Raw genomic sequence first — 24824 nt, forward strand, 5'->3', positions numbered from 1 at the left:
TTGAACCACATACACTCAGTTTATTTCCATTGGTAACTTATACATTTTAAATAACAAAACGGGAAAGAACAAAAAAAAAAAAAGGAAAGAATTACGACTAATTTTCAGAAATTCTCCCGACTGTCTCCATTCTTTTAAAACGGCGATCTGAAAAATAATTACTGATATTAGCAAGTGAACTCTTACGTTTCTTTAATCCTTTTTTTTGCTTTTACATGTTATTCATATGAAAGAGCATATTGATGTTACATAGTTTAAAAACTAGATCTTTCTTCAGTTTAAACACTGGGATGTTAGCTATTTTGATTAAAAATAGTAAACTAACGTTGAATTTATTTTTAATCATAAGTGGAGTAGGAAATAAGATTATTTTAAAAGTAACATTGGGTGTGTTTTCTTATAGCAAAGCCACATTGGGCTATCTGTTGAGCTCATCGATGGGAATCGAACTCCTGATTTTAGTGTTGTAAGTTCGTAGACTTTTCTTTGTAGTAGCGGTGGACAACAGTGGGTTATTATTTGTGGTGAGCATGTGCATACTTATTACGAGAAAGTATTAGTCAGACATTTGTGTTGTTTTCTAAATTTTTTTATCCTAAAATGTTAACACCGTTTGCAAAGTTTCACACATGTTTTATGAAATACTAATATGAAAGTTTCTGCCTAAATTCTTTAACAACATTCTTTGAATTTTAAAAAGCCTAGTAACGATGACAAACATTTAGTACTGTTGTTGTTTTGAATTAAGCACAAAGCTACACAATGGGCTATCTGTGTTCTGCCCACTACGGGTATCAAAACCTGGTTTTTAGCTTTGTAAGTCCGCAGACATACAGCTGAGCCACTGGGGAGCATTTACTACTGTGTAAGAAACTTGTTTACCTCGACGTTTCGCCTTACATCTGTTTTAAGTAGTTAACGATCCATTGATTTTAGTAATCCTAGTACAAGTAGTAGACGACAGTATTAGATTTATTGTAAAATTACACACAACGTTCTTTATTCGGACATAAATTTGAATCCTTTGTTAATGACATATATTTCTAAATCAACAAAAGAAAATCTCTTTTTTTAATTTCGCACAAAGCTATACGAGGGTTATCTGCGCTAGCAGTCCCTAATTTAGCACTAAGACTAGAGAGAAGGCAGCTAGTCATTACCACCCACCGCCGACTCTTGGGGTACTCTTTTACCAACGAATAGTGGGATTAATCGTTATATCTGAAGGAGGAGAAATACTCAAAGCAAAAATATGACCATTAGAAAATGGCATAAACTTTGAGGATACAACCAAATTGTTACTATACGAGGTCTGTTCAAAAAATACGCGGACTGTTTGAATTGCGCGGCTCCAGTTGGTTCCAGTGGAATCCGCTTGGTGTCGCTAGGTTCGCACAGATCAGCTGATTACGATGCCATTTCCCGATTGCAGATATCTTCATTTGTGTATTAGCTACGCGGTTTTAAGTGAAGTGCGATTTTTTCGTTTGGCGGATTTCAGAATGAATGACCTGAAGGAGCGACGACTTGCTGTGAAATTTTGTGTTAAACTTGGAAAATCTGCGACTGAAACTTCTGCTATGCTTAACACGGCTTACGGTGATGTTGCTATGAAGCGTACGGCATGTTTCAAGTGGCATGAACGTTTTAAGGATGGTCGACAGTCCATTGAAGATGATGAGCGTCCTGGACGTCCTTCCACGTCAACTGACGATCAACACCCTGGTGCGGGCAAATCGACGTCTGACTGTCAGGGAGCTTGCTGAAGAGTTTGGGATATCAGTTGGATCTTGTTACGAGATTTTGACCGAAAAATTGAAGATGCACCGCGTTGCTGCGAAATTTGTGCCTCAGAACTCGTGCGTTTTTGGCCAAACACTCGATCACTGTTCTTCTCCACCCCCGCTACTCACCTGACCTTGCTCCTTGCGATGTTTTCTTGTTCCCCAAACTCAAAAGACCCTTGAAAGGAAGAAGATTTGAGACGATTCCAGAGATTAAGGCAAATGCGACGAAGGAGCTGGAGGACATTACAAAAGAAGCGTACCAGGACGGTTTCAACAAGTGGAAACACCGTTGGGATAAGTGTGTGCGTTGGAGAGGAGAGTACCTTGAAGGGGTCCCAGACCTGCAACTTCTAAATAAAGTACATTTTGTTTTATGACGTCAGTCCGAGTATTTTTTTGAACAGCCCTCGTATAGCAAGCCAACTTTTGCAACTGCAACTAGATTAGATGATACAAAATTGGATATTTTATCATAATTATAGGAAACTTTCCATAAAATATGATAAAAATATATTTTTTTGAAATTTGGAATGGAAATAGTAGAGATTCATCGAATAAAAAAGAACACAGATAACACATTTGGAGTTCGAAACATTAGAGTCACTTACTAGTTTCCATAGGTTTTTAAATAGCCTATTCATTCCCGAAATTTAATTATGTCATACCAAAAAGCCCACCAACAGAATTTCAGTGGCTCCAGTTTACTAGAAAAAAAAAAGACTGCGAGCTGCTATGACCCATGATTTTTTTATTTAAAACATTAATTTCTGTTACAAAACGTATCTGGGCAGTTGCCTTGCCGTCTTTACTGCATCTTTGGTTGACAGGTCTGCATATCAGGTAGAAATTTATCATGTTTACATACCATCATCTAAATTAAAGATGGGAAAGTCATTAATAGTATTTTTAGCAAATCATCTACTAAAGCCCTTTGTTTGTATTTCCACTTACATCATCCCTATGCAATAAAAAAAAAAAAAGAGATATTGCTGTTGAGTACCTCTTTAAGATTGATAAAATAGACTATGGAAAGTATAATAAATATTTTCGAAAAAAATACTTATCCACAAAAATATATAGAAAACGTGATGACGAATTTTTATACACAAAAACAAGCTCCTTTGAGCCTCGAAAATAATCCCTCAGAGGAACTTACAACATTGATATCCTGGATTCGACTCTCCGCTGTGGCTAGAGCACAGATAGCCATTGTGTTGTAGTTTGCACCAAGGAAACACTAACAACCTTGTGAATAAGGAATGCACATTTAAAGTCAGAATACGTGGACGATACTATGTACGTTATATAATCATTAAGTGAAGAGATTAACCAGCACTGAAACATCAAAATTTTAATAACAAATTGAACATGTAAAAAAAAAGAAGAAATGTATAACCACTAAATATGAACTAAATCATCAGTGACTCTGTAAGGTTGGTTGGTTGATTGGCCTTTTCTCTTTCGCTGCAGAGCAACTGGGCTATCTGCACCAAACAAACAGCAAAAATGCCAGAAGTAAAAAACAAACTATAAAATGGAAAAGTTAAATAATTTAAAGCTTAAACAGTGCCCATAAATCAGGTAAAAACTAAACAAACTGCAAAAATCTGAAAACAGAAGTGTGTTGGACAGTGTCATCACCATCACTGAAACTGTCCAACCCCGAGAAAAACATGTCTAAAATAGTGCTGCTGTTCGCAGTCGTAACAACGGTACAAAAGAAAGACGTGGGCAATTGTGACTCTGTTGTTACAAACAAAGGCCACACATCAGTTCCACATCAAGAAAACAAAAAGTTAAACTGTAACCAGTGCTCAGCTTAGACAAGGTTTGATCTGAGAAAACTTCTTACCCCAAATCGACTAATAACAGGAACAGATGCGTGCTTCGATCATAGTGCCATAACCCACATACGGGATAATATCAGAGCAGACAGATTATGTCAGCAAGCTCGTTCTGACATGGATAAAAATGAAAAACAGAAAAGTGAACCAGTCGTTTCTGAATGTTCATGAGAACAGGGTGAGACCTCAGGGATTAGCTAAGCTAATTGGTGTAAATAGTACAGTTAGTATGATGCTTAGTTTCAACGTGACTCGAGACAAGAGAAATGGCATATAACTTGGCAATGAAAATAGAAACTGTAGAGGAGATCCTGTAAGTGACCACAGAGCCTCAACAAACCATGGCAGAGACAAAACGTTATTTACCAAGTGTAGTAGATACTCCAGTACATATACAAGAAGATCATTCCTACCCGTACTTGGTAGAATATCGAAACAGGTATATGATATCTAAAACCTTCATGCCAACAGTGTTATTTCTGTTAATTTATTCTTTTCAATTATTCAGGAAAAAGGCTATTTAAATATTAAAAAATGAGGGTTAGAGTTCCCTGAAACAGGTATAACTCAGATACAAGTAAGTGGTACATCGAATACTAGATTTAGTTTTATGGTTACTTTCTAATTTTGCCATTGTTATATGATATTAGCCTTTTAAAAACCACAGTGGCTCAGTGGTAAGTCTGCATATTTACGACACTAAAATCGGGTTTCGAAACCTCTGGTGGGCAGAGTGCAGAAAACCTCTTTTCTACATTTTTGTTTAACAACAGCAAAAGCAAAACCTTAAGCCAGGTGTATTAGGTTCGATTAGCCAATAACGATATTCCGGTTATGTTTTAACCGTATTTGGGAAAAAAAACAAACAAACAAAAAACTTTTTTTCAAGCACAACTATACAAATATTTCTTTTGGCTAATTCCAAGCATACAATGACTACAACCTAATGAAAGATATTGAACCAACATTCACTACTAATGGGTATAAACAATGGAAAAAATTGTGAAAGATTTTTCGAGTCATCAGAAGACTGACTGTTACAGTGAGCCACGTATGAGAATGCATAAAAGGAAAATTGCCGACATGGTTGCGTAGTTGAATACTCAAATGTTGGAACTCTAAGATGATCATAGGAATAATCTGTGATGTCGAGAAATCACACTTGTAGAGAAATATATATGTAAAAACTGTGAACCTTACGATGACCGAAGAATACCAATATCAATATAATATCAATACAATGCAGAGTAGAAGTAAGCTAACATCTTACAGTTAATTTAACTTTCCTACCAAAGCGCTTAAATTATATTATTGATTTGATAATTAATTAATCGAACGTAAGCCATTGTTTTTTGAAGATATAAGATTATAAACTACAGTTACTACCTGCTTACTGAGAACTTTTGATTTAAAATTAGCTAAATATATAGATCAGAGCTGAAATAATTAAAACGTGGCTGCACATTATTAAAAAGATAATTTTGTTTAGCAGTTTGACTAGAAGTACGAAATATTATAAATAAATCAGTATATAACATATAATAATTAAAACTGCATTTGATCATCATTTGGTTTTTATGTGACTTCATTTGCTAACTGTAGTTCTTTAACATAAGATTCAGTTACGCGCGGTGTTATTTGTTCATCGTTGCAGATAAAGGCCCTTAAGGCATATCATTTTAATAACAAAATATTTCATGAATTAAATATCATGAACATATAGTTAATCATGTACAAATTCCAAAAACGTTCTGTATTTTGTTCATTTTATGTTGATTATGATGTTTTAATTGAGAGCACTCTCTACCATGAATTATAATTTTTTTTATATATTGTAAAAGAATTAGTTTTGTTTTATAACAATACATATTCTTTATAATAAATACATAGCTGTCTTTGTTTTTCACTTTAATAGAAAAACTAAGATATTGCTGCTAAGCTGGATTGATTTTCCAGTTGAAACATTATGATGCTCAGCAAAAAATAAAAAAAAATACGGTAACAGTTAATCAGATTGTTAAATATATTTAGAATTTCGAGTAATTAAGTTCCTTCGAATTCTTATGGCATCCAATGCTTGATCTATGATAGCAGAATTTGCAATTCATCTTTTTATGTGAGAATATAACATGTAATTAGTTTCTGTTTCATTTGAGCCGAGCAATGCTCCAGTATTATTAATAATTTTCCTAGTAGGTGAGTTTGGAGTTACAAGGCTAAAATCCAGGGTTCGATTCTACACACAAGTGTAGCTTTGATAAAAATACCAAACAACTAATGACAAAAAACATGTATATAATCGTGCTTGAAACATCAAAGTCACAAAATGTATGTCTTATTGTAGTAAAAAATATTGCTACTCTTTCTGTTTATGTAGCAAGAAAAACTTACAAGTATTCGATACTTACTTTTAGCTAATAGGCTATGGTCAATTTATTAGTCGGTTCTTCTGCATAATTGTTACCTTTCAAGGTAAGCCAAGCATAAACGACGTCAGCATCATTTTTGTAAAGTGGCTCTGCTAATGGCTGGAACTGAGTAATGACTCTTTTTCCACTTAAAAAGAAGAAACAAGAAAGGTAGAATGTATTCCACAAAAGTGTGTGTATATATTGTGTGTGTGTGTGTGTGTGTGTGTGTGTGTGTGTGTGTATGTATAGATATAATGTGATAGGTCGCATCAAAACACATTTGTTTGACTAAATTAAGTGTATTCATTATCAGTAATGAAATTGAAAAAATGAAATTGACTGTTTTAGTTCAACTTTTAAACATGTATGAAACTGTAAGGAATTTGGTGTAAACTGTATTTGAACACAATTCTTAATGTATTTTTGTTAAAAGTTTGAAGTTTATGCCTAAGTGAAATAAACTTAAAAGTAATTAACATTCTAATTAACGTTTATAAATGTGTTCATTTCCTGAACATATTAAATTACTACTGAAAATAATAAATATGGGCTCTTATTACACTGAAAATAATTATAAATCCCTAATACAGCACATGTTTTCGAAACCTATCTGTGTTTTTTATGCTTGTTATTTCTGCTAATATCAAATGCGTGAAATGTGTCAGCTTAAATGATTTATGCTTAAATTCTATCAAACACAAGTTTTGCAACTTTTGGGCATCTTAAAGGTTCAAACTTCAGACTAACAATATTTGATGTTGTGATATTAACTACAAATAAGGATATAACAATGATGTTTGTTGTTTTTGTTTTTTTGCGGTAACAAATAATTACCTAAAATGACTTAGTAGAAAGAACAAACTGCTGAAAAATAAAAACACGACTTATCCGCATTTTACTTTAGTTGTATTCATGTGAAGCACTTAATGATTGTAACATTGAGTTTCTAAATTTCAAATCAATTATATAGTAAAATGAAAATTTCTGTCACAACAAAAGTAAGGCCATCATGTGCCCTAGAAATCTTAATTTCATTTATAATTTTTTTCCTACAAACAGTTCTTGCAAATACAATAACATTAAAAAGAGAAAAAGAAAACTATAGTGTAGTTTCGTTATAGAAGGGTAATTATAGTTATAAAAGAAAGTTTCACAGTTCAGCGTGTCTTATCTCACAAACTATATGACATATAAAGGTGAAACTTAACATAAACATTGAAGTTATCGGGAGAATGAAATCTCACTGTTGTCACTTTTTACCACCAGAGTTGCTGCTGTTGTTTCTTTCGCACATTTCACGTGGATTCAGATTCATCTCTGGCCACTCTGCCGACCTTTCTTCAGCCTCTTACCCATGCATATACTCAAAACAACATTTAAGCAACAGTTTTACTAATCTTTAACTTAAAATATATTTGTTCCTTTCCAGATCTAATGATAATTTTGAAATAATTTTTCACAAGAAAAACAAAGAGGAATAAACATATTTCTGAACATTCCACTTGTGAAAAGACTAAGGTTCGGCTTCGGTTAACCTTTCCTTGAAACTAAAAACCTGTCTCATTAAAAAAAAACCAAAAAACCATGCAGCTCATTTAAAACATGAAACTCGCTTAGGTGAAAATAGGCGAAATAACGAAACGTCATAATACCAAAGGAGGATTCAATGCCTATAGCAGCTCTCAGGGAATACCGCAGAGAGTATACTGTCCATTGAAGGCCTTGTTCCAGTGTTGGTGGAGTGTATGACATTTGATGAACGGTTTGTTCCAGTGTTGGTAGAGTATTTATCATATAATGACGGCCTTGTTCCATTCTTGAAAAATTGTTCAACATCCACTGAAGGCATTGTTCCAGTGTTGCTGTGCGAAAGTGAATAGAGAATTTGATGGAACGGCCACGTACAGACAGACCACTTACTAAGATATTCCCTAAGATAAGCCACGCTGACGAAGAACAAGACCTTCTCAGTAGTGCACGTTATGTTACTTGGTGTCTGAAGTTGTCAACTGTAAATGTGCATAAAGCTTTTTAAAGACGTTTGCGAATGTTTCCTTGCATCAGGTTTAAGCATTCAACGAGTCGAACTTAATTCAACCTGTTCACTTTGTGCTGCAACTTTTGACAAGACTGGAAATCGGTTACCAATGACATGCTGATATCACAGAAGCTCATTCAATATTTTATAGAAGTGTTAACACATGTTACTGCATTATCTGGATGACGACCAATCAACACATAATATTTATATACACCTCCATCATGCTAAAAAGTGACATTGTGTTATGGTTTCATTATAACGCCTCCACGACTGAAAGAGCGAGCATGTTTGGTGTAACGGGGATTCGAACTCACGACCCTCAGATTACGAGTGGAGTGCCTTATCTACCTGGCCATGCCCGGCCTGAAAATTATGGTTCCTCTGAGCGATAACAATTTTATAGAGAATAATTTACTTTGAATTTCGAGAATTCTAAGTGTGGTGGATAAAATACAGGAGAATAAGCCTAAAGAAAATGTGTTACATTTGTTACACTAGTGGAAATTCAGGATTTAAAAAATATCTGAATTGGCAAGGGAAAGAAACCAAGGGCACTTGAAAACGTTATGAACGGCTCACCAGTGATCTAATGGGTTGAATAAAACTGCCTGGTTTATCGAGAGTTGTTCATTCATTGGTTCTACAGCCATTTTGTACATGCCGTGATTAACTACCACGTTATGAAAGAGAACGCAAAAGCCATCCTTATGCTTTACAACGCCACTACCCACCCCTTTTTAAAGGAACTTAAGAGTCATGGAGTCGTATCAAGGCAATGCTCATGCCTGCTAATAGCAGTAAACTATCTACAAACGACACTACAGGAACAAGCATCTGGAAGAATGCTTTGTGCTGAAAGATAAACGTGAAAAAGATAATGATACAAGGCGGGCTCTGGGTTTGGGACTGAAGACTTTGTAAACTTGTTGCACTGAGATGGAGAAACAGAAGTGCCAGTGAACGACATTGTGTAGTAACTGAAGAAGAATAGTGAAGAACAGGGCTTTCATCATGATACAGAGGAAAAGATAGCTACTGGTGTCCCACAGAAAGGCACAAAAGAGCCAAGTGTTGACAATGAAGACAAAGATTTCACTCCAAAGCATAAGTTATCATATCGTTAGTTGTAATTGGACAAGGTCTTGGAGGCAGTTGAGCGGTTGCCTGACTTGAAACAGCAGTACAGCTTTGAGAAATATCATGGCAGATACCAACAAGCGTCAACAAAGCAATTACAAACAGGAAAACATATATTTTTCAAACCCTTATCAAATAAACCTAGAAGTCTTCTTCCACCAGTAGTGAAGCCTCCATAGATCTGCTTGCAGCATCTGGATATTCTTCCTTAGAGCTAGCTTCCTTAATATTACTCCAGAACTCTCAAGACAGGTGATGTCTTCAGACGGTGAATATATTAAGTAAATGTAAACAAATTAATATTTAATTTCTGAGTTACTAACTTAGTGTATTCAAGTAATCTTTATCTTTTAAGTGAATGATTTATTGCTTAAGTGACCATTCGAAATTTATTAAATTTTTAATTGACAAAGTAGTGTTTAAGTAGTGTACTGTATTCACCAAAGTACGTTTTGGGTGTACTCTCAGGGCAGCATTACTTCGCGCTAGTCTTCACGCTTCCTTTGTTCGTAATGAAGATTATTGCTCACAAACATAATTAAATCCTAAATTAGACACCGAGAGGTAGAGACTTAACATTAAACACAATTGAAACATTTTTATATTTACGTATTTCATGATACGTTCCACAGGTTACAACTTTCTCAAGTTTAAATCTTTTTTTAAAATAAACAAAGTAGGTTAATTGAACTTCAAACAACATTTCGTTCCAAAAGGTGTTTTAAATAAATAGATTTTAATTTCTAGATCAGAAAAAGCAGTCCAGCATTATTAGTTTTGTAATTTTAGAAAGGATAAATTTTGAAATAACAATTTTAAGCCACATCGCTGGACCAGTAAAAAGTATTTGTATCAAGTGTAGAAACGCACACTATTCAATTGACACAATAAGCTTTGTATGTTCGACTTCGAGGTCATGTAAGGAATAGTGCATTTTTACATGTTCGATATGGAACTTAAGAGAATAAAACATTGGTTTGTAAGAAAAATGTAATGATGTGTGTTTATTTCAGCTTCCTAATATTTTTCCCATATGAGAATTTTAGAAAGTAAATTGTCTAAGTTGTCCTAATACATACTAATAATACTTTTTAGTACCTTCGAAATCAGATATATAGGTAAAACTTGAGCCTTTGAAATCATTTTCTTTTAACGGTTTATTTGTTGTTAGTATGCTATTGTTTTTTTGTTACGTAAGGTAAGACTGATGAAGTTCTAAAATCATGAAACACGAAGGATATCTTTACTAATGGATACCTATTTCGAGATAACGTCCGAACGGCTCGTAACTCAAAAACGGAGAGAAGACAATCATCTTGCGAGAGTATGGAGACCTATATAATCTACTTTTATGATGTAATATATCGATGAGCATAGGGACTGGTATGGTTAAACTTTAAATTGTATTGTTCTTCAGTTCCATACGACTTCTCTTCAACTTAAACCATCTTTTCTTTTCAGTGTTATAAGCTCTAAGACACCTACGACGTTCTTTACACAGGGGTGTTTCACTTTCGCTTAAGTCACATTTTTATGTGCTTCTATTTCAAATTGTTGTTTTTATAGACTTCCTTATTTTTCATAACGTTATATTCCTTTATATTCTTTTTATTTATATTTAGAAGAGATAAAAGTTCACAAAAGTCATACTGGCCAATCCTATCTCTGTTACTTCTATTTTTTTTGCATTCTCCAAATTTAGATAAATTAGGAATTCTTTGAATGAAAATTTCTGTAACTTACATTTTGTAGGGATCGAAAGGATAGTTGACTTGTTTCTGCATTTCCTTCAGTCCCAGCCGAGTTTCTAAATTACCAATCCATTGGTCTGAAAACCCACTTCTTCTGGCTCTGTTAATAGACAAAGTTTTGTATTAAATATTATTGTAATATAAATTAACAAATCAAAGAAACATGACAGCTCTGCTAGACTACCATTATTATGCGACAGAAAGAACCCTGATTAGTGTACATGCAAATAAAAGCAAACTTTGAGATTATACTAAGTATAATCTAATTATAGACATAAATCAGACGTTTTGTGGTCTATTTACTCAGTAGCGATATTGGTCTAATGCTAATAGGCCATCCTTCGTTCGTAAAACTTTCGTATATGACTGGCATAAGTTGGTGTTCCAAGTAAGACTTCGTATGCTTTAAACTAACTGACCTGATGGTCACTGAAATTGATTGTAAGGTCTCAATGGCAGCTACACACAACCACAAACATATTGAAATGCTATTATATAAATTATTCCTACTGGAAACGCATATTGATATGATAAAGAAAAATACTATTTAAATTTGTTCACTGAATTGAAGCACTGTGATCATACACATGTTCTACTTTTTATCAGTCCCTTTGATATTGTTGTCGATTTGGGCTTGTTTTACACAAAGAAAACAATTCTCCTAACCTCCTGTTTTGTAGTCATGATAACTTGGATTCAGTTTCACCTGAGAATATCATAGTAACATATTTCGCTCCTGAAACCCATTAAACGTTATACTACAATTTTAAATTTGTAAATCAGCAAGGCATGTAACAACTACTTCTAGCATAAATTCGCAGTGGCACAACGTGTATAATAACTACATTTTTACATCGTGTGGCGTTAGGTTGGTTATATCACAAATTGATCGCTTTTCGGAAGGGTATGAAATAAGTTTTTCCAACACAATATGAATACTTAGATCACAAAGATAAGTTTAGGTTTGGAACACAATCAAGAACGACCTCTGTCTAGAAAAGCGACACAAGTTGCTTCTACGACCTATTGGCTCAACCTTCGCAAACCTTAAGCAGCAGAGGGATGACAAATGTTTTAATGAGTTTTACTTTTCATAGAATGGCATAACGTTTAAGTCGCCAGACGAAGGGTATATCGATTTCTGTAATATTGGACAATTGCAATTGGCGCTGGAAAATCAACATTTTCGATGGAATATGAAAAAAACACAGGGAGAGGGATGTACTTTAAACACGTTAGCCTTACAAAAAAAAGCCTTTTTTCATCGGAAACCATGCAACATGGATATTGTTAAGATGCATGGTGGTCGAACAAATATGACCAGATATAGCGACAAGAACGTAACAGTGAGGTTGGGTTCCAAAATTGTTTCAATACAACATACTCAACCTCTCCATAATATTACATCTACACGTATAAAACAACACTCTAAAAGTGACATATATACATAAAGTATTGAGACTAATATACGGAAGTGATGCGCAAACAAGAGTGACAAACAATGAGTAATTATAACTAAATGAACTATAATAATTAGTCTACTAAATTATTACAGAAAATTTAACTTGAATGAAAGGCGCACAAGTTGTAAGATAGTATTTAGTATATACTACGAAGAATCGCATTTATTTTAATGCTTCAATAAAGTTCAATGTACTATTGTGAAATATTGTTCTAAATGTTCTGTTGCTATCCAAAATTAGGTTAAGTTGAGTATTTGCCGTTTCACTTTCTCAGTTTAAATATAGGTTTATAAAGACTTAATAATATACATATTCTTGGATTTCATACATAATTGATCACTCATTATTTACATAACTACTACTTTATAAAATAATTAATAATAATAATTAATACATTAAGCAAATGAAAAGTGCAGTTCGGTAAGTCTAGAGAATAAAACGTTTGGACAATTTTAGGACATTGAAGAAGCTATAGCTTGCAAAATTACTAACAGTTTCGGAAAATTTACAGAACCAAAATATATATAATTCATGTGTGTTAATTTATATTAAGAACACAGGTGGAGAAGCTCCCTTGAACACACGAGTCACATGATTAACGTTATTAGATTGGGATTTTTAGTATTTTCTTATTAAGCGAGACAAAGTAGCTCCCTGTGAACAAGATATTCGGAGAAAAGACTTGTTTGATAAAAGTGTGATTGGATCGAGTACATTATTTATAAACCACTCGTTTTCGAACACTTGAAGTATCAAGCCACACGAGTAGCTCTTGTCAATACTTGACAATACAGCCTTTTATTAAGTGAAAAGCCAAGACTTCAGGCAGATAATTATAAAAAGACATGAAAGGGTACGCTATTAGTTCAGTGTGTCTGTGACACGTGTATACAACTTACATGTCAAAACCAGTTTTTTGGTATATAAACATTATACCATCGTTTTGACAAGGCCTTTACTAGAAAAAAGTAAGAAATGCCTTACCTGTCTTTCCTGCATTGATAACATGTTAAATATAATATTATTCTACTGTATAAAAACGAAAAACCATCCGTCTGTTATGCCGATATCTTTGCCATTGCGGTATCGATGAATACGCAACTTGCACGAAACAAGCAAGATTGTCTTTTTTAAAATTCTTCCAACAATATACATATATATGTAACGAACCTCGAGCATATAAATAAATTTTAGGGTAAAGAGGTAGAGATCGTGATGAGTAATAAAATAGTATCGGTATCACAGGCGTCTTACACTTGGTATTTCTGGCGCACAAAATTCATAATTATTGGATAATATTTCCATTGCGTTTGCTTGGTTGGTAGAATTTTGTTCAATTGAAAACCTCAGCTACAGCTCTATAATAACCCTATTTTTTACCCGCAGCACATTTCTATTTTAAAGACGCCAAATTAAAGCGCGCTTCTTCAGCTCAGCAGGCTAATAAAACAGAGGACATCAAAATTCATGATAAAATTCGCTGCCTTTACTATCACAATTAATAACTTGCAGGATCATACAGTTAGCCAAGTAGGAATATATCTTCGACAATAAGTTTTTCACATGTTTCAGTCTATAAGAATTTATCAAGAAGAACATTTGAACATAATTTAAGAATGTAAAGTTATTATGCTAATCAAGCAATACTGAAAGATGATCGAATATACATGAAAATGCTATTTTCGTGAAAGACAAGAAATATGATAGTCATTCTCCATAAGTATATTGTTACTAAATTATAATTAATTTTTAGTATGTTCATAAAACATTTATTTAGATATAATTTTGATTTAAAAAAATTAATAATATTTAATGTTCGTAATGACGAGAAACCTACTTGGAATTAAAATGTATTCTCAAGACGGCTGGTATGGATATTAACACTTTATTATTACTTTATTAGCATTGTACTTTATTTTAATTAAAGTGCTAATACCCGTATCAACCGTCTTGAGAATGCAGATAGTTAAGGCTACTTTTATCGTATAACAACCGGTATAATGTAACCTTTCTACAGGAAGTCCAGTTTTCTCTTTAAGTAACATAAACTATTCTGTAACAGTCAGGATATTATATTTAGTATACCTAACTGTCAAAGAATTATAGACAGAATAAATTAATTTTTAGTATAAAACTGAATGAGTGGTAATCAGTATTGCTCGTGGAAAAATCATTGGTTATATGGTAATACTCCCCGCTTCTACAGCAGTAAGTTTACGGATTTACAACGCTAAGAGCAGGGGGTTCGACTTCCCTCGGTGGGCACAGCAGACAGCCCGATGTAGCTTTGCTATAAGAAAAGACACACACATTGTATATGGTAATTATGCGTATCGTTAGTTTATGTTCTATAAATTGAATTACTGGGAAAGGAGAAACTTAAGGAATTATTATGTTTTGTTTGTTCTAAATGTGTTCGTTTGTTATTATTTGTAGGCGCGCATGAAACTTGTCTTTCCTGTGGAAGCAATTCTATATTTATTGTTCAGAAAGAGAGTTGGACACGATGTATCAAGTGTACTTCAGGGAAGAAACGCTTCTTTTCAATTGCTTATTACAAGGTTCGGCTGCGCGTCTGTTCAATTTTGTGGGGCATCTTGGCTGACAGGCCTCGGTTTCATTTGGCTAATGATGTTTTTTTATCTAATATATGAGCAACTCTTACTAATTGTCCAAATATGCTTTAGTACATTATTATGTAGAATCTCAGTTTATGTAGCAGTCATCACTTGCATGTTTTAGTTGAAGCTAGATAAGAATTAATGTCTGTAAAATGCACTAAAAACCTTATACTGTTTTCTCGCTAAACAAATATTTTTTAAGTTATATGAGCAACTCTTACTAATTGTCCAAATATGCTTTAGTACATTATTATGTAGAATCTCAGTTTATGTAGCAGTCATCACTTGCATGTTTTAGTTGAAGCTAGATAAGAATTAATGTCTGTAAAATGCACTAAAAACCTTAGACTGTTTTCTCGCTAAACAAATATTTTTTAAGTTATTGTTTTATAGTGCAAAGCTACACGATGGGCTACTTGCACTCTATCCACCAAGGGGAACCGAAGCTCGAATCTTCGTCTGGTAAGTCTGTGAACTTATCACTGATTCACCTAGTGAATTTGTTATTATTAATATAGTATGATTATTTTCGTATTTTTTGATATGAGAAACAGTGGATAAATATTTGCAAGTACGTTTGCATTTTAAGCATGTCTTTTATCTTATAATGATCATAGACTTTGAGATTCTGATCACTGAAATTGAGTTATTACGTTATTAGAGCATTCACTATAATATTTTGCCACTTGTTATAAGATCAGAAGTCCTATTATTTAGCAATATACTACTCAAAGTGTGTTAATTATCGACCTTTCGAAAGATTACATTAAAATCAAAATTGAATTCAATTAATTACCTTCTTGTGACTAATATCAATGATCAGTTATTCTTTTTCTCTGACAGCACGCAGTCCACATGTTTCATTCATCTTCACAATGTAACAGGAGCTAATTTTTCTGCACGAGCTGTTTATAAACGGCTTCATGAGAATGGTATGAGATTTGAGAGCTTCAGTTCTCATACTTCTGACACCCTCCTCACATCCATGATAGGCTAGAGATTACGTTCATTGAAATATAATGACTGGATGCCAGTTCTCTTGACAGACTTTGTCTTGAGTGTAATGATGAACTCTCAGTGCAGCTAGATACCGAGATCACATTCTACATCCGACAACATGTGAAATGAAAAGGTTTCAAACATGTGTGAGTTTTCTTATAGCAAAGCCACATCGGGCTACCTGCTGAACCCACCGAGGGGAATCGAACCCCTGATTTTAGCGTTGTAAATTTGTAGACTTACCGCTGTACTATCGGGAGTAGATTTCAAATCTAATCGAACAGATGCAGTGATGCAGATTACAAGATTCTATGTCTGTTTTCTTCAGTCAGTAATACATCAAACCATAAAGAGAATGAGTAATTTGTTTCCAATATGGTAAAGAAACTTCCAGTGCCAGATGCTCTACTGGAAGATTATAGCAGAAAGACACTCGACAGAGCTATCTTAGTAACGAAAGCAGTTTTCATCTAAATGAGGATGGGCAATTTGTTTCATACATAAAGCACTTTCACAGAGCAAGCCTAACATAATTTAGTGATAGTGTGTCAGATTGAGAATTCTAGAAGCCAAGTTTGCTTCTGGCTTCTATAACAGCAATAACAAAAAAGTTACGCTCCATATTCTGGAATATTAATTATATTGTAAGACAGATGGTCAAATTCTACCATTCGATTAGTGTCACAAGAGATAACAGTAGGTGTTGTTTCCTAGTCACATCTCTAGTCTATCAGTTCAAAATTAGGGATGTCTAATGAGATATTACTTAAACAGTTTTGTGCTAATATCTGAATCTTTGTTTTTTCTTATTAGCATTATTCAAGTAAAATTATTGGATATGTATATATATGTGTGCGTGTGTGTGTGTGTGTGTACGAACGTATATATATGGATACGATTGTTGTGAATTGTCCATTGAGTAATTTATGCTTTTCAATTTTACACAACAAAGAAATTTAAAACTAACACCTACCAGTAAACTCTGTATAACAAAGAAAATCTTTCCTTTTTAATTGGAAAGGTTTTACTGGTTCTTCGAAAATGTCTACTTACTTCTTAATCAATGACAATTATTTCGACATAAACTTTGATGTGGTTATTTTTTATTTCTTTGTTGTTAAGCGTTAAGTTACACAATGAGTTGGCTTTTTTTCTGCCCGCTAGAAACCCGATTTTTAATGTAAAGCTCAGACTTATCATTGATCTGGTTAGAACAATAACTACACATTTTTGTAGGATTTCTTATGTACATTTTCTATAAATGTCACATTTTTATTTCTATAACCTACAATCGAAAAATTGTAACGTACCTTGTTCTTTATTCTTATACTGTATGTAAAATTATCGTTTTAGCCTTATAAAGTCATGTTTGAGTATTTAGTCCACATTTTCATACATATCTTTTCACTGCATAATTTTCATTCAGTGATTCAATGATGTACAGTATCTAAGGTAGCTTCTGGTTTCTACATTCGAAAAGTTCACACATAGTTTTATTGCCTAAGTCCAATATTTAGCAGTATTTGAGAAAATTATTATTATTTATTGGAGCACCATAATTGCTCTAGAAGTAAGTGGCAAATAATTTTATTTCGATACATTTTTATAAACTGTATTACAATTTCTGTTTAATTCTAAAGTTTAAGTATTTTACATTTCCGGTGGGAAGGTCATTTTTAGTTGATGAAAAGGCTTAAAAAATTCAACGCCTCAAAATTATTACTATTCATTTTTTGTACTTACGAATTTCAGATTAAACAGATGAAATTCATTCTAACCAATGTCTTGCATTAGTTAACACTGATATATCATATCACGTTTTTCTCAAAGACTAAGTTAAAATACGTATTTATAGAGAATGTATTGGGATATATAAACTAAGGTTAACATAATTCATAAAAACTATGGAAATGCAAACAAATAAATAAATAACTGAAAAAAAGAAATACACTTATTCTAGATTTCAATAATAAGTTGTTTAAAAGAAAGTATACAGCTGAAAACCAGACAACCTTTTTTCAAAGTAACTAAAGGATTCTTCATAAAACTTTAAATTCTTATATATTATTTAACATTTGACTGGCCTTATGTTCAGCTAACGTATTCAGGTTTTGACTATTATACATATACATATATATATATATAGTTAAAAGCTGTTTAACTAAAATGAACAAAAAATACCAAATTCAAAGTGAGAATGATAAAATAGAAGTACAATTATACTGTGCGTAATAATGCAACAAAACATCGTGAAACAAAAATGAGTCGAAACTTTAACGTTTATAAATAAAAAAATTCTTGACTTTTGAATTTAACAGTTACATGTATATAATAATGATAAGAACAGTTTGTCGTAGTTTCTCAATATTCTGTAGTGCCTTGGGACCGTTTAAAAAGTAGATTAATATTAAACGTGGACATACAAGTCTCACCTTGCGTGCGGACTGGTCTCAGAGAAGTGCAACAGCATAATGACAACAACCAAGAGTATAAATTGTTTTCGAGACTCGGCATTCATTGTCATTTACGTATTTATGTACGACTGAAACAAATACTCTATATTTTAAGAAAAAACACAGTCTGGAAATGTTCTCTTCTCAAAATGTTGCAGGCGTCTTCTGTCGCTTTTTCTTAAAGTCGTCTGAATACTATTTGCTATTATTTTATGTCAGAAGTGACATTTCATAGATGTCACATCTCACTTATAACAAACAGGGAGGAAAAGGTAACAATATACTGCCCACCTTGGGATGCTTACGTTAACCAATCAGTGACTAGCAAAATTTGACGCAATCGCCTTTGATATATGTGCAGTCTTTCTAACATTTACATTGGCCAATACTTTGCTGCATACTTGGAGTGTGGAAAACTTGGCGTTGAAGCTTGACTGCCGCCAACTATAAAAGTATTATTTTGAAAAGAATTATTGGAACAGAATTGTAAAAATAGCATTCAGTACTAAATAATAAAACAATCTGGAAAACAATAACAGAGCACAAACTATTTCGACAAAAGTATTTAAACGAACATCTGAAAAAAGACACTCAAAAGATGAAACTATAGTGTCTGTGTAATAAACCATAGTTAATTTTTTTTCGAGCAGGCGTGATATTGGACAGTTCTCGAATATGATAAATGTTTGGGTTATAACGGTGTAAAAAATAAATATCAAAGCTTTTTTATGAATATGATGATGTAAAAAATATAGAAAACAAATGCACTCGAAAATTAAAGGGATAGGATTTTTATAATTAAATTCTTATTTCACTATAGAAACAATATAGCTGAAATTATAATGCATCTTATGAATTTCAAGTAGTTTTATTGACAGTTTCTAGAACCTGTTGTACTTGAGTATTCTTAAATTCAAAATGGCCAGGGATTGTGCCAAGTTATGAATCAAAGTCACATTAAGTGAAAAGAGATTCTCAGTGACGAGTGTGGAGTTCCCTGATGAGTTATTATCACGCCAGCTTTGACGTTCACGATATATAACAATAACAGAGAACTGTTCCGTGGAAATGATTATAACTTCTTGTTAGTTAATTTATGACTTATGGTTTCATGTTCAAGGTAATGTAGGCATTATCTTGCATCAGGACTAAGTCTGGAACGATGCATTCCGGATTGTTCGTATAACTGGAGTAAATATACAACAAAATATGTAGGTCATTTCTTAATAGTGCCTCCACACACTACGACAGATTTGTCATCGAAATAATCGTGTTCAAAAACGTAGCTTGTACAGAACATCAAAAATCTTCAGCTATTGCTAGAAAATATGAAGCCTTTTTATTACGAGTACAGGTTTCCAGTGGTGTCACTGTTTATCTTGTCGGTCTCTTTTAAACTCTAAACTTGTGCGATTAAACGGAATTATAATTGTTGTTTTGAAGTTCAGGGACGAATGTCTGCCTGTTCCTCACGGCTATATTTAGATCTGTGGAATAGGTGACTGTACACAATCCTGTTTAAGCTGTGCAATTACCGAAATAATTGTCTAAGAACGTCTCTACAAACTTCTGTATAGTCATTAATAAACTAATTATGAACTGTCGACTACCTGCGTATTTGTCCAGTTTTCAATGCTTGAATAGCTCTGACACTCTTCACTTTGGAAATAAACCTAGATAACAATGTTATTCGATTATTCAGAAACAATAACTAGTATTGAAGAAACAATTAAGGTCAAACTTAAAACAACTAAAAATGGAAAAAAATGGGGTAATGCTTTTCCAGAACGGTAGTTTGTGCAAAATTCGTCAAAATGGCTGTGTGTGTGTATGGCCGTGCATTGTGTGTGTGTGTGTATGGCCGTGCTTTGTGTGTGTGTGTGTATGGCCGTGCTTTCCAAATTAATTCAAACAAATGCAATAAAATGTGAGAACGTGTAAAACTACAAACTAAATAGATACTTTCGGACGAAAACGTTTACAATGAATTAGTTCGTAAGAAACAAAGCATAACATTTTTGTTCTCTCTAACAGTTTGTAGATTTTAAGTAGACTTTTTTTAGAAAAAAATACAATATGACTTGCACTGACTACGAATGAAATTTCTACGCTTAGTGACTCGTCCATCAAAGACGTTAGGAAGTAAAGTACGTCATGAACTCATGAATGATGACGGATGACATTCATCTTCCTTATAACTGGACGGTTCAAAAGAGAAAAGAAATGTAATCAAGTCTTGTTGTAGCTGTGTTGTCAACTCTGTTGTTTTGTACTTGTGTGAACAGATAACAAAACTAATAGGACCTAATTTCTACTGTTTTCAACAATAATCTAATACGGATACAAAAATACGCAATTTCGCAGATCAGATTATTTGTATCAAATTGCTGAGTATATATAACGAAACTTTTTTTTTTTCATTTTTGTAGAGCGAACTAACAGTGTTGCTAAAAAAATTATTAATCCTGCCAAATGTTCTTACCAACCCCTAAGAAAATAAACATTCCATCAACGAAGTTTTTTTCTTGGAAAGCAGTTATTTTTATGAAGCTCAGTCATGCAATCTACACCAACGACGTTGTCGTACTTGGAAAGCAAGCCTGTAAAAAGAAAAAAAAAACTCTTTTCTTGATCCCTTTACGAATGAGTTTCGATTATATCTTCACTAAAACATGACAAAAATTGTTAGGAAAACGATGAAGTAGGTGACGAGTGTGAGTTAATATCTTTCTAGTATCCGATCAGATATATATATGATTATCACCTTTCGTTAACTAGCAAATATTTGCCATAAAAGCGAACGTCAATACTATTCAATTGCCTAGTTTTTGTTTTATATATGGTCTGTATCATTTGACGAATTAACATGGTTTTCAAATAGTTTCGAGCATTTTCTATTATTCACAATAACGACTAATATAAACTAAATCAATTTATTTTTAAAGCTATTTGTATTTTGAAAGTGTCTTACACATGTAAAGTTATTGACAGTTAAGGTATTTAAAATGTTTTCTTTGACCAAGAAAACATATTTTATGTCAAGATCCTTACAAAAATTTTGACTAAATCCTAAACCTATATAAGAACATGTTAAATAAATTATAAAGCAATGCGATGTTTCAGTGCTGTCTTAAAGCTTTATAAGTTCCAGATTTTCTTTTAAACTAAAGCTTGAAAATAATATTTCAGTTTCACTTTTAATTTATTCTTCAATATACTTTTCAGTAATCAGTTTCTAATTTCCGTCTTTAACAGTGAATTAAATATTAGATATTTCATTATGGATCCCATATTTCTTTTCACCGTCATGTATTTGCTCGCCAAACGTGTTTATAATCAGCGTTTTCATTGCATCTGTTTTTGAATTTCTGTAATTTCTCTCTAAACCTAGGTAAAACATAAATAATATAGCGATCTACTGAATCTAAACACCATTTAAACACCCATCCTAAGAAAAGGCCTTGATAAAACAGAAATAATATAACGATCCACTTACCCTAAATATAATCTGAGATCCAGTGAAGACCTAGATGGAACGGAAACAATACACCAATCTATTCGTTCTAATCATAATCTGAATTCTAATTCTCTCTCTAGAATCTAGATCAAGATAAAATAGAAATAATATACCCATTTACTCACACTAAACATAATATAAGATCTAATCCAGACCTAGATAAAGCAGAAATAATATACAGGTTTACTCACCTTGAACATAATCTGAAATTCAGTAAAGACATAGATGGAATAGAAATAACATACCGTTCGACTCATCTTAACCATAATTTTAATCTTCTTCCAGTGAATGCCAATGTAAAACAATATAACGATTTACTAACCCTGAACGTAATCTGAGATCCAGTAAAGACATAGATAAAATAGAAACAATATATCTATCTATTCAACCTGAACATAACCCAAATTTTAATCTTATGAAAACTTAAGTAAAACAGAAAGACTTTACGACTTTACTAGTCCAGTCATCCTAAACATAATCTGAAACCTAATCCATATCTAAGTAAAACAGAAAAGTTACACTGATCTACTCATCTTAATCACAATCTGAATATCAATTATATGAAGACATAGGTATAAGAAAATCTGTAAAACGATTTATAAAGTACTATTTTCCCATAACATAATCTGGATCACAGCCCTATGAGAACTAGATAAAACACACTATATGCAGATCTACGCAGCACAAACATAATTTAGATTCTAATCCTCTCGTGGCCTAAATAAAACAGTAACAATATACTGATCTACTCATCTTACATAATCTGAATCTTAGACCTATGAATGCGTAGATAAAACAAACATACTTTGTTTACATAATCATCCTGAACATAGTCTGAATCCATGAATCATAGATAAAATAACCAATTTATATTTTTAACAGATTAAAAAAGTGTAGGGCAGTCTCGATAATTATTTTTCTCATGAAACGTACTGTGATCACATTATAGTACAAATAAAAAAAACTATTTTTAAAATTTCCCATGATAGAAGATTAAGCATATTTTGCCTGAAACCTTGTCATGGCTGAAATTTTAAACATATTTCAATTTATTGGAAAAAAGTTTTTATAATTAATTAATGTTTTGTTGTGTTTATTAGCCTTACAATAACGGTTTAGATTACTTTCCTCTACATACATCGTTAAGCACGACTAGAAGTAACAATTTGTTTTCTTCGCTGTAAGGTCAGGCTTTGTGTTTTAAAAAACACGTTTTATGTACCAGGTTTTACAGAACTGAAAACTATTGTCCAAAAGTTATGAACAACACATAATAATTAAACATTAAATTGTAAAATTAATCTAGACAAAACTCCTATTTTAACTTTTGTATTTGAATAAAACCAAATTTCCGTTGATGTTTATACTGTCCTGTTCTATTGAGTTTTCCCAACTTTTCATCGAATTTAAACTTTTGTTTCACTTTTCTTTTTCATTTAAATATTGGATTACATTCTTTAGAAATGCATCAGTCCAAATTCACACTCCGTATATTAAATCAAAGAAAACTAGCTTCTGAGAGTAAAGTTTGCACATTAAAAAGGAACACGCAAACCTAATAATCTGTCGTTGCTGAAACAAAAGCAATGATATTTTTGTCTTAGAAGAACCATCATTCTTAGATACCCCGAATCTAGTTAGAGTCGATTTTATATCATGTGTGTTTTTATGTGGTATATAGCCCTGAATGTTCACTTACATATATTTTGATACTGACAACTTTGTTCTCCTTCTTCAGTTATCAAATAGTCAAATATTTTGATTTCAGAATTACGTATAATATGCTTTTCCTGCTTAAAATATAAGTTTTTACCATCCTTCATTTTAGTATTTCTACACGATTTGACTTTATATTAAAATCTTTCATTTTCAAGTGAGCAATATAGATTGTTATAGTAAGGAGTAACTGATGGGGTGATTCAATATTTTTTTATAATATCGGTTTTTAGCTGTTGTAGTTAGAATATTTGAACTTCATATAGCCCTTTAGTTATTTTTGTAGAATTTGTTCTATTTTTTAAAGAATTTAAGACATTTCTTTAACGGTTGCAAATTCTGTTATATTTCATAACGAAGCTTTGTACGAGATGTACTCCTAGGAATTTAAATACATTTCGTTTGCAGAGACAACTACTAATTATTTTGTGTCTAATGTTTTACTTTTGTTCTAAGCTATACAAGGGCTATCTTCACATTGTCGTTTATAATTTTGAGCTGATAGACTAGAAGAAAGGCATCCGGTGAATTGAACATACCGCCAATTCATGAGTTGCTCTTGTGTTACGTTCTTGTAACACGCTCATAATCTCAAAGTGCGGATCAAGTTTATTGTGGTAATGGTGGAACGAATAGGACGAACCATGAATTCTTGGTTCCAAAGTTTGAATATACTAATCAGTAGGCTACGCCAGGCCCTGCTGCATATCCAGAAACTTCTGACGCTCTTTTACAACTGTTTTTATTTTGTTTCTTTGTTTGTTTAGAATTAAGCATAAAGCTACACAATGGGCTATCTGTGCTCTGCTCAACACTGGTATCGAAAACCGCTTTCTAGCGGTGAGAGTATGCAGGTATACCGCTGTATCACTGAAGGGCGTTTTTATTTTATTATAAAATAGAATCAACATTTTTTCTTACAGAAATCCGGAGAGCTTATGATGTCAACATTTTTCGTTATATTTTGTTCCTTGTTTTTCTAAAGACTCTTCGTATTCAAAGTAACTGCAAATGTCTTTCGTCCTCTTTATAGGTGTTTCAAGTACGTGAAAAATATGAATGTTGCATCTTCTAGTTAGTTAGG

At 32.8% G+C, this 24824-nt stretch overlaps 1 protein-coding gene across 2 annotated transcripts; it reads right to left on the reverse strand.

Moving 5' to 3' along the window:
• Positions 1-18723, reverse strand: LOC143234206 (uncharacterized). Of its 2 annotated transcripts, none has more exons than XM_076471379.1 (4): positions 18487-18719; positions 10964-11071; positions 6040-6187; positions 1-147 (listed from the first exon to the last, which is right to left on the reverse strand). In XM_076471379.1, exons 1-3 carry the CDS (start codon positions 18576-18578, stop codon positions 6046-6048), a joined length of 342 nt encoding a protein of 113 aa, XP_076327494.1. In that variant the 5' UTR covers positions 18579-18719; the 3' UTR covers positions 1-147; positions 6040-6045. The 2 variants fall into 2 exon arrangements, with proteins under 2 accessions (XP_076327494.1, XP_076327495.1); XM_076471380.1 differs by lacking the exon at positions 1-147 and adding an exon at positions 2516-2658 and having other exon boundaries at positions 18487-18723.
• Positions 18724-24824: the final 6101 nt, after the last annotated feature.

This window comes from Tachypleus tridentatus, chromosome 12, assembly GCF_004210375.1.
Source record: "Tachypleus tridentatus isolate NWPU-2018 chromosome 12, ASM421037v1, whole genome shotgun sequence".
Classification (NCBI taxonomy): Eukaryota; Metazoa; Arthropoda; class Merostomata; order Xiphosura; family Limulidae; genus Tachypleus; species Tachypleus tridentatus.

Bases quoted from the DNA above. Each gene is read 5' to 3' on its own strand.
- LOC143234206 (XM_076471379.1), bottom strand. From the start codon at position 18,578: ATGACAATGAATGCCGAGTCTCGAAAACAATTTATACTCTTGGTTGTT. The intron at 11,072-18,486 runs GTGAGACTTGTA...GTCTATTAACAG, and splicing joins GAGACCAGTCCGCACGCAAG to AGCCAGAAGAAGTGGGTTTT. The intron at 6,188-10,963 runs GTAAGTTACAGA...CTTCTTTTTAAG, and splicing joins CCTTTCGATCCCTACAAAAT to TGGAAAAAGAGTCATTACTC.